Below are 10608 nucleotides of genomic sequence, written 5' to 3' on the forward strand. Positions count from 1 at the left end.
ATAGGATGTAGTGAGTCAAAGGATTATTGCAACTTAATGGCAGAGAAGGAAAAAAGCTTGTTGGGGATTAGATGGTGTTGTTTTGTTGTTGTTGTTGTTGTTGTTTTAATTCTAGGGGGTTTTTTTGTTTGTTTGTTTTGGTTATTTTTAGTTGTAGATGGACACAGTACCTTTATTTTATTTATTTATTTTTATTGTGGTGCTTAGGATCAAACCCAGTGCCTCACATGTACTAGGCAAGTGCTCTCTCTACCACTGAGCTACAACCCTCGCCTGTAGATGGGGATTTTAGTTCTTTTTCTGATGGCATTAGACCCAGGGATTCAGGAATGCCCACATCCTTCCTTGTTGCCCAAGAGAACAGCAGAACAGAAGTTAAAATATCTTTGTGTAAAAACGGTACCAGTGCTCAATACTCAGCACAGAGTGCTGACAATTCTGTTTAGAGCATGTGAGATGGATCGACCTCAGTAGGGCCTTCAGCTCCTTTTCACCTGTTTTCCCTTAAATTCTAAAAAACAAACAAGCTTGTAATTTTAAAAAATCAGAAGAGAAATGGCTGGATCTTGGTGTTTCCTCGGTACCTTGGAATTAGGTAGAGTTTTGCAGCCAGCCAGGGTGCCTCAAAGCCTTGCCTGGGACGGTGAAGCATGGAGACTGGCATACAGTAGATGTGTGAGAACAAATGGTACCTGGGTTTGGGGATTGGGAGGCACAGTGAACAGATCCAGCGGTGGTCACCATCCAGTTCCTGTCTCTGACCCTGAGCAGTCATACTAGCTCTTCTCCCTGTTGTCTAGGAGGTTAGCTAAAGGATCCCTCCCTGCAGTATACACCTACATTGTCTTTCCTGTTCTCATTCAAGTGTATATTCCCTAGGAGGACTGTGATGAGTGGAGCCAGGCAAAAGCACTATTTGAACTTTTTTTTTAAAAAAGAATTTGTTATAACCATGTCAGTAAAGCAAGAATTATGCCACATGTTCAAAATAGGAGTTTACCTAGACTTCTGGGGTGGGGGGGGGGGATGTTTGCTTTGTTTAGTAAATTAATAGTAAAAAGGACAACATTAGCCTATTTTAATAAATCAGTGTTCACATCAGCGTCTGAAGCAATGAATTCTAAGTAGCTTTGTAAGAATTGCAGTGTTCTAATATTTAAAAAATATTCACTAATTCAGATAATATTTTTCTCTCAGAGAAGTAGAGAATCGGTAGTAGTTTAGGAAATCCCAAACTACTTGCTGTTGGGAATATAAATTGGTTGACTTCCAAGGAGGTAGTTTGGCAGTAAGCTCATACTTTTTGGCCTATTAATCAGTTGCTTGGAATTTACTCCATAGATATGTTCACACATGGGCAGAGTGGCCTGTGTATCAGGCAGCATTGTTTGTCGTAGCAAATTATTGGAAATGACCCAATGGTCATCAATAGAGACTGTTAGAATTTATTGTGCTCTGGCTATACATTAGAAAACTTTAAGGCCATAAAAAAGAATGAGAGAGTTCTTTATGTACTAATGTGTTCTTTAAGATTTATGCTTAGTGAAGTAAAACAGGTACCAAGTATATGGTGGAACACCTTTTATATGCTTTAAAAAAAAAGTGAAAGTATGTGTATAAATTATTTCTGAAAGTACACAGAAAGTTAATAACATAGGTTGTGGGTAAAGAAAACTAGGTAGCTGGATGTCAGGGATACACTAAAAAGCTGGGATTGGGGAAGGAGAAGAAGGGGAGGTCTTAGAGCTGTCACCATTGAGGGTGGGGACACAGAGGTAGAAAGGTAGAAGGAAAGAAAAAGAGGCAGGTTCCAAGTGACGGAAAGTAGAAAAGAAAGTAAGCCAGGCATGGTGACACACACTGGTAATTCCAGCAACTCAGGAGACTGAGGCAGGAGGATCACAAGTTCAAAGCCAGCCTCAGCAATTTAGTGAGACCCCTGCCTCAAAATAAAATAAAAATAGCTGGGGGTATAGCTCAGAGGTAGAGTGCCCGTGAGTTCAATCCCCAGTATCCCTACCACCACCCTACACTCAAAGCAAATCAAAGTAGGAGAAAAAGATAGATGGAAAAACTAGAGTAGAGAGTAATTTTTTTTCCCCCAGTACTGGATATTGAACCTAGGGCACATTACCACTTAGCTACATCCCTTGCCCTTTGTATTTTTTATTTTGAGACAGGATCTCACTAAGTTGCCCATGCTGGCCTCGAACTTGGCATGCTCCTCTCTCTGCTTCAAAAATCAATAGGATTATAAGTGTGTGCCACTGTGCCCAGCTGAAAACAGTAAGTGAATACATGCAAGAATATTTTTTGGCCACCTACTCAGCCATGTCCCGTGCTTAGCCCTAAGCAGGACAGAGTCTAACCCTGCCTTCTGGGTGTCCCCCAGTCACTGTGTGCCCTCCTAAGTGTCCTGTGCAGACCTCACTCTAAACTCTGATTCATCTGAAAAACAGTAGTCTGTATTTGCCCAGAGCCTTGCCAGCATTCAGTTCTCAGAGTGGAGCTCTGAGGGTGGGTCACAGGTAAAGGGGACCTCCATAGAAAGTAGGAATTTGAGGCACCCTGCCTTTCCATGAGTCCATGCTGCCTCCTCCCTTATGTCCAAATTGCTAACAGCAAATCAGATTCCAAGGACAGTGCTATATCTAAATTAGGGGCAATTATTATTAATTGATTAGGGAAAAAGCATAGAAGAGATAACAACTAAAAGTGTTAATCTTTGAGACCTGTGTCTTCTCATTAGTTTGGAAAGCTGGACATAAAGTCCTAAGTGAAATTTGCTTAGTAGAAAGATAAAAGGGAAACAGCAAAGACCCCAAGTTTTTGAGAATATTGTCTACTACATTTGGGGATGATGCTCACATTTTTTAAGTATTTGAGAGAGGAGGTCCTAAAATAGTGGGTTAATCCATCTATACTTCTAGTTTACTTCCAGGACAGATGACATTCAATAATAAAACATTTTCCTGGCAGACAGAAAAACAGGGGCAATTCAGGCAAAACAAACATTTGGAGTAAAAGTTTTGAGAAATGAAGGAGCTTGACCTGTCTCAGAGGAAGAAGGTCAAATCTGGCTGAAGCAACAAGGCCAGGGGAAGAGCTAAGGAAGTTGAGGAGAAATAAGAGGTGTAAGAAGTATTTGTGTGACAAGTAACGAAGGAAACATCTGCTTTCTCTGAGCCAGTGTGCTTCAGACTTTCTACCAGATGCAGAATAAATATTGTTCAGCACACAGTTAATGCGGGGAGGTGGGTTGGTGTCGAGCCTCCCGTTTTTGTTTTGTTTTGTTTTTTCTTTTCATTTCCTTGTTTTATCTTTGACCTATGCAGATTTTGCATCCTACTCTAGAGAGAGTATTTGGTATAACATGAAAGAGATGTTTCAAATTACTTACATTTTATAAATAAAAGGCCACTCATACTTCCTTGAACCTTGTGGTTATGGCTATAGGCAGTAAGAAGTGTGTAAACTATTTTAAGCAAAGAAAGTAATGTCATTATCCATTGCAGTGCTATGGAAGGCTGGACTAAGGGGACAGACTTTCAGGGGAGAACAGCTTTTGCCAGGGGCTTGATATGCCTTAACATCAGTGAATTCTGGGGGATATGTGGGGTGGGTGGAACATGGGGAAATGCACCAAGATGACACCATTGTGCATGATGGAGACAGATTAACTCCAGACTTTATGGCCTTTGCTCTTTTCAAATACTTCTTTAAAAGGCAGAGATGCAAAAGACTTGCTATAGTCCAGGTAAGAGTCAGTGAGCACCTGATTAAGGCAGCAAGAGATAACCAATTAGAGATATTACAGAGAATTTTCTGACTTCCTCATTGATTGGCTGGTGGAGAAGGAAAGGTACTACCAGGTTCCTGGCTTAGCTGACTGGGTGAATGATGTTTGCCATTAACTAGCTAAGAATACTCCAGAGGAGGAGCAGGTCTAAGGTTCAGGTGGAGGTAAAAAGGATGGTATAGATCATCTGATGGAATAAAATTCCAGAACAAGGCAACAGAAGCAAGACTATGACTTGTGTTGCCCAAGATGGACACATAGATATTATATTGGTCTCAGTGCTCCCGACATGGCATTGTAACAGACACAACAGCAGATGAACTCAATAGACCTGGGGATTGTCTTTTAGGTTTGTTTGAAGAGACTACACCGGAGGGCCAGGGAGGAAGAGAAGGGAATTGAGCTGGCTTATCTCGAGCAGCTTCATGGTCAGCACGAAGCCTGGCTTATTCACAAGACAACCAAGTGAGTTGGAGAAAAGAGCAATATCAGACAGAGATCTATTTTTCTACAGGTGATTGTTCAAAACAAGAGTTCAACCAGACATGTGATGGCTCACACCGATAATCCCAATGACTCTGAAGGCTGAGGCAGGAGAATCTCAAGTTTGAAGCCAGCCTCAGCAACTTTTCAAGACCTTGTCTCAAAATTAAAAATAAAAAGGTCTGAGAATGTAGCTCAATGGTAAAATGTCCCTGGGTTCCATCCCCAGTACACCGCCGCCCCCCCCCCCCCCCAAAAAAAAGTTGTTGATCCATTTTTTATTAGATACTATTGCTTCAGCTTTTTGTTTCTTTTCTCTCTTGTACGTTTCTCTAGATTAAACATTGTAATTGATAGTGGTGACACTTGGCTCAGGATGGAGAATTTAAAAATTTGGAAAAATGTCAGTTTTATTAAAGTGATACTCTTAGTTTCTGGACTGTCCCCCCTTTAGGTTTAATATGTTGTCCACTTAAAATGTTTAAGAGCTCTGACCTTCAGAATCAGTCTCAGGAATAAAAAGAAATCTTAGCCATTTTCTTTCGAGTCAGCTTTATTGAGGTTTCTGTTGTTATTTTAATGCTGTTTATGTGCTATTTCATTGAGAAGCCATGTGAATTGAGATCTGTTCTCTGAACTCTTAAAATTTGATGAGTATATGAAGCTTGGTTCAGATTTCTTTTTTGTGTTCATGCTTCCTATAGGCTCCACTTTGAAGCTCTGTCAAACATTCCGGTTCTGGTATTGGATGTCAATGATGATTTCTCTGAAGAAGTAACCAGACAAGAAGAACTCATGAAGAAGGTGGGAAGGACTTTTTTTTTTTTTTAACTTTTAAGTTGTAGGTGGACACAATCCCCTTATGTTATTTATTTATTTTTATGTGGTACTGAGGATCAAACCCAGTCCTCACCCATGCTAGGCAAGCATTATACCACTGAGCCACAATTCCAGCCCTATGAAAAGGATCTTAACTTCTAATTTCTAGTAGTTTTCTTCTTGTTGTATTTTTATCTTCTGGTCTTTGCTTCAAAGTTTAATACATTGGGCTTTGGGGTTTGCATCTCAAATTGCAGTTCACACTCTGAAAGCCAATGGGATCTTGTACACGCTATAAATATAATTCCTATTCTCTGAAGTATGTAGGGTAATAATTATTGAATAATTGACTTGTAATATATGCTTGCCAGCTGACTTCCTCCTCTAAGGTATTCTAAAACTGGGGAAATGAGACTTCTGGATTTTATTCCCAGCTCTGCCACTTGCCGCTATACAATCCTGGGTAGCTCACATTTCTTCTTCAGGCCTATTTTCTCTTTCTCACAAAAACTCATGGGACTACATACATACACATTGTGGATAACCATTGAATAGTCTGCTGAAAATGTGAAATTTAACTCGGATTTTCTCTTTCCCACAGGTAAACACCTTTGTAAAGAATCTGTAACCCATACTAAGATGTTTTGGCTGTGATCTGGGCTCTCTGACTTTCTGAAGCTAGAAAATATTAAACCTCCCACCCACCTTTTCATCCCCTTTCCCTTTTGCCCCTCAAGCACTCTTGACAACAGGGGTGTGGTTTGTGCTGTCTTTAGATTTTGCCATTATCTTTCTTTATATGTATGTATGTATCAAGGACTTTGAAAATAAAGTTGATTGACATTTCTTTATTTTTCTAATTAATTTATTCATTTTATTTCAGGATGTCTCTATTGGTGCCTGCTCTGAACTCCCCCATATCAGTTTTCTTTTTCTTTCTTTCTTTCTCACCCCCCACCCTCCCAACCTTTCTATGTTGAGGATTTAACCCAGGGCCTGTATCACTGAGTTATATCTCCAGACCTGGTCAAAAAAAAGAAAAGGAGAGAACATCAAGAGCCCAAAGTTCGGCATCTAACATTTAGGGGTAGGCCATCCAGGATGGCACTCTGGCTTACTCAGAATACCGTGCCAGGTCAATTTCAGATACCCTGAATGGAGTGTCACTCTCTGTACAGAAAGAAGTTTTTGTGCTGCTCTTCAAGCTTCAAGGACAATTTATTGTTAAGGAGGAAAAATACATGGCTATATAGAATTGAAATGTTCTATTGCAAGAAGCTTATAGGCCCGGGATTCACCAGTATTGAATTTCCTACACTGAACCTTGAAAAGTTCTGCAGACACACAGGAAAATGAACTTGAGACTTGGAGTATCCTGGAAGACAGAAATATGTGTTTCTGTTCTTCATACTTTGGGAAAATGAGTGAGAGACTGACTTCTAACAAATGTGTCATGTTTGGAGAAAATTTCAACAATTTCTTTATACCACTTCAAAATTTAACAGCATTATTAATGTATTATTCATAATCATTAATTCATTTAAAGGGTACACAACTCAATGGTTTTTAGTATAATCTTAAGGTTGTACAACCAATAGCAATTTCCAGAACATATGCATCACTCCAGATAAAGCCCATATCTTGTTTTTCCCCCAAGATTCTCCCCTGCCGTTTAATCCTATATAACCACCAATTTACTTTCTGTCTGTCAGATTTGCCTAATCTGGACATTTCATAAATGGAAATACATAGTCTTTTTTTACTTAGCATAATGTCTTCAAGGTTCTTCCAGATTGTAGCATGTCTAATGTTTCATTTTATGGATATGCCATATTTCATTTATCCATTCATTGATATCTATCATTTTGATATAGCTGTCCTAGGGGTATGGAATGATATCTCATTGTAGTTTTGATATATATTCCTCTGATGGTTGATGATGTTGACATTTTGTAGGTACTTTCTGATCATTTGTATGTCTTACTTGGGTAACTGAATTCAAATCCTGAGAGTTCTTGATGCTGATCAGATAGATATAATGATTTACAAATATTTCCCCCATTCTACTACTTGTCTTTTTATTTTCCTGATAGCATCCTTTGAAGCACAAACAAATATTTTTTTCATTTTAATGAAGTCCATTTTATTTATTTTAGTCATTTATGCCTTTTGTAGCAAATAACCAAAATTAACCCACAATCACAAATATTCTGTTTTCTTTCTTTTATTTATTTATTTTTTATTTTGAGACAGGTTCTCACTAAATTGTCTGGTCTGCCTTGAACTTACTGTTTTCCTGCTTTGAGGTCCTGCGTACCTGGGATTGCAGATGTGTGCCACCATACCCAGCTCCTATATTTTCTTCTAAGAGTCTTACTATTTTAACTCTTATCTTTAGATTTATGATCCACTTTGAGTTAATGTTTTTTGTATAAAGAAAATAATCCAGGGCTGGGGTTGTGGCTCAGTGGTAGAATGCTTCCTAACATGTGTGAGGCCCTGGGTTCGATTCTCAGCACCACATATAAATAAAGTAAAAGTTCCATTGATAACTAAAAAAATATTGAAAAAAGAAAATAATCCAGGAGTTATCGAGTTATGGCTCGGTGGTAGAGTACTTGCCTGGCATGTGTGAGACCCTGGGTTCCATCCTCAGCACTGCATATAAATAAATAAAATAAAAGATCCATTGACAACCAAAAAAATGTGAAAAAAGAAGAAAGAAAAGAATCCTTCATTCCTTTGCATGTGAGTATCCAGTTGTCCCAGTGAACACCATGTGATGAAAAGACTGTTCTCTCCCCTATTGAAGTGTCCTGACATCTGTGTTGAAAGTATATCCCACTTATTCTCATGCTTGGTTGCTGCTTCAGATTCTGGACAAGACCAGAGATGAAGATAGGATGTTTGATGTGTTTTGGAAACAGTGATTTTAGCCATTTAGCTTTGAAGGGCCCAATTATTTAATTCCCATCTGTATTTCCAGGAACCAGTAATGTAGAAATCACCAGTAGACCTAGAATAATAGCAGTAGGCCCTCACTCTTCACTCATCGGCAAATATTTTTTAGTATCTGCATATTCTAGATACCAAGGAGATAATGGTGAACATGACAAAAGGCAGACTTTGTCCTATAAGAACTTGTCATATATTGAACAAGTGTTATAAATAAATTGCAGATGTGATCACATTTCAAAAGAAGTACAGATGTACTATGAGGGTCTGTAAATCAAGGAGCCAACATTATCTGAAATAGGGCCCCTAAGAAAGTGACAACTGTTCTGAAGAATAAATGTGGTAAAATGTTGATGTAGAGAAAAAAGTCATGGCCACAGCCTTCATGTAAGAGTGTAGCAACAGGTTCAGTTGTCAAAGCAAAAGACTGAGATAACTATAGTTTGGGAATACTCTCCTCTTTCAAATTTTGAGTCTTGAATCAAGCATTTATCTATCTATCTATTTATCTATTTTTCTACTGGGGATTTAACCCAAGGCCACTTAACCATTGAGCTCCGTCCCCAGCCCTTTTGTTTTTTATTCTGAGACCAGGTTTTGCTAAGTTGCTTAGGGCCTCACTAAGTTGCTGAGGCTGGTTTTGAACTTGCAAACCTCCTGCCTGGGCCTCTTGAGTTTCCTAGTGCTAGGATTGCAGACAGGTGCCACCATGCTCAGCCAAATTCAGTATTTCCTTCTGTAAGCATTACCTTTTAGAATGTCAGTGTCCTCTAGGATAGTCAGCATCAACAGTCTCACTTGGGTGAAATAATTTGTTGTTTCCAAATTGGTAGTAGATCATTTGGAGATAAGCAGTAATTTTGAATTATAAGCATGGAGAAGAGGGGAAGATCTGAGTGGAACCCTAAAATATGGGGAGAACTGCATGGAGACAGGCTAAAACCTTCAAGCACCTCAAAGATTAAAAGGGGTTCCTGGGGATTGTAAATTGCACTGGAATAGACAGAATCTGCTAGCATTTTGCCTAATGGTCTCTACACTGTCAGGTCAGCCTGAGTGGCTGTTCTCACTCTTGATTTGGACTATCCCCCAGAGTCAAGTAACTTGGATTAACACATAAAAATAGCTGCATTTTTTTTTTCTGGCTTATAATGTGGCAAAACCTGCTGTTCTAGAACCTGTGGTTTATAAGGTGGATCAAGGTTGTGAAAGTTCTAAGTGAGGCAGAAGGTGACAGTTTCTGGTGAAAGAGACTGTTTGTTAAATGCAAATGCTAGAATCATGGGGAGTGGGGGTGGGGACTTAAAATGCACTTTAAAATGTAAAAACTGTTCAACCTCCTTCAGCCTTCTCTTTAAATAGTAAGCAGTTTAAATACTCTGGCCCACTTTCTCCTTGCAACCTTTTCTGTTTGTTGATATCTTTGACTCTTCTACCTCCCTTTCTGTCTCCTGGGCTGACATCTTTTTCTCTCCTTTGAAGTGTTGTGTCCCCAAGGCACCCTTGGTCATTTCTGACTTTACTCACTCCCCTCAGTGATTATATTAGCTTTCCATGACTCTGACAAAATTCATGGGAGAAACAATGTAAAGTTTTTTTTGTTGTTGTTTTTTTTTTTTTTTTTTGCAGGGGGGGGCGGGGGGAGGGTGCTGGTGCATATTTTGGCTCATGTTTTTAGGTTTCCATGGTCATTTAACTGTTATTTCTAAGCCTGTGGTGAGGCAGAGCATAAGGGCAGAGTGCATGTAGGAGGAAAGCTGCACATCTCTTAGCAGCTTGGAAGTAAAGAAGCAGAGAGGGGCCCAGGGACAAGATATAGCCTTCAAAAGCATGCTACTAAGGACTTAACTTCCTCCAACTAGACACTGCCTCCTCTAAGTTTCCACTACTTCCTAATAGCCCATTAAATTATAAACCCATCAATGGATTAATCCATTGTTGAGGTTAGAGCCCTCATGACCCAATCACCTTCCAAATGCCCCACCTCTGAACATAGCTGCCTTGGGGACAAGCCTATAACACATGAGCTTTGGGGGGATATTTTAGATACAAACAATAACAGTGATCTTACAGTAGTTTTTGTTGTTGCCACATCAAATGCATAGATACACAAGCATAAAGCAGCACAAATTTATAACCTTTCAGTTCTCTAGATCAGAACTTTGGCATGGGTCTCAGTGGTCAAAAATCAAAAGTTATCAGTAGGGCTGCTTTCTTCCTGGATGGTCATTTCCTTACCTTTTCTGTTCTCTACAGGCTGCCTGCATCCTTGGCCCGTTCCTTCATTCTCAAAGCCGATAACATTGCATCTCTGACCATAGTCAGGAAAGTTTCTCTGTAAGGACCCATGTGACTACATTGGGCCCACCCCAATAATCCAGCCTAATCTCCCCTCTTCAAGGTCTTAGCCTTCACTACATCTGTGAAGTACCTTTTGCTTTATAAAGCAATGTATTCACAGGTTCCAGGGATTAGGATTTTGGTTTGGGTGTAGGGATTGCTATTCTACCTTTTACAGATCTCAAACACTCCCATGGCTTCTACCGTTAGCA

The 10608-nt window shown here is 39.5% G+C and overlaps 1 protein-coding gene across 3 annotated transcripts in view; it reads left to right on the forward strand.

The window, feature by feature from the left end:
• Dguok (deoxyguanosine kinase) overlaps window positions 1–5952 on the forward strand; it is a 35747-nt gene extending 29795 nt beyond the window's left edge. For 2 of the 3 annotated variants that reach the window (XM_027943804.3, XM_027943806.3), the window contains 3 exons: window positions 4149–4264; window positions 4987–5086; window positions 5703–5952. In XM_027943804.3, the coding sequence (XP_027799605.2) occupies window positions 4149–4264; window positions 4987–5086; window positions 5703–5729 (243 nt within the window). In that variant the 3' untranslated portion in view covers window positions 5730–5952. The remainder of the gene's footprint in view (window positions 1–4148; window positions 4265–4986; window positions 5087–5702) is intronic. The other variant, XM_027943805.3, reaches the window with a different exon arrangement.
• The last annotated feature ends 4656 nt before the right edge of the window (window positions 5953–10608 follow it).

The sequence above is a fragment of the Marmota flaviventris genome, chromosome 14 (genome assembly GCF_047511675.1).
Source record: "Marmota flaviventris isolate mMarFla1 chromosome 14, mMarFla1.hap1, whole genome shotgun sequence".
Classification (NCBI taxonomy): Eukaryota; Metazoa; Chordata; class Mammalia; order Rodentia; family Sciuridae; genus Marmota; species Marmota flaviventris.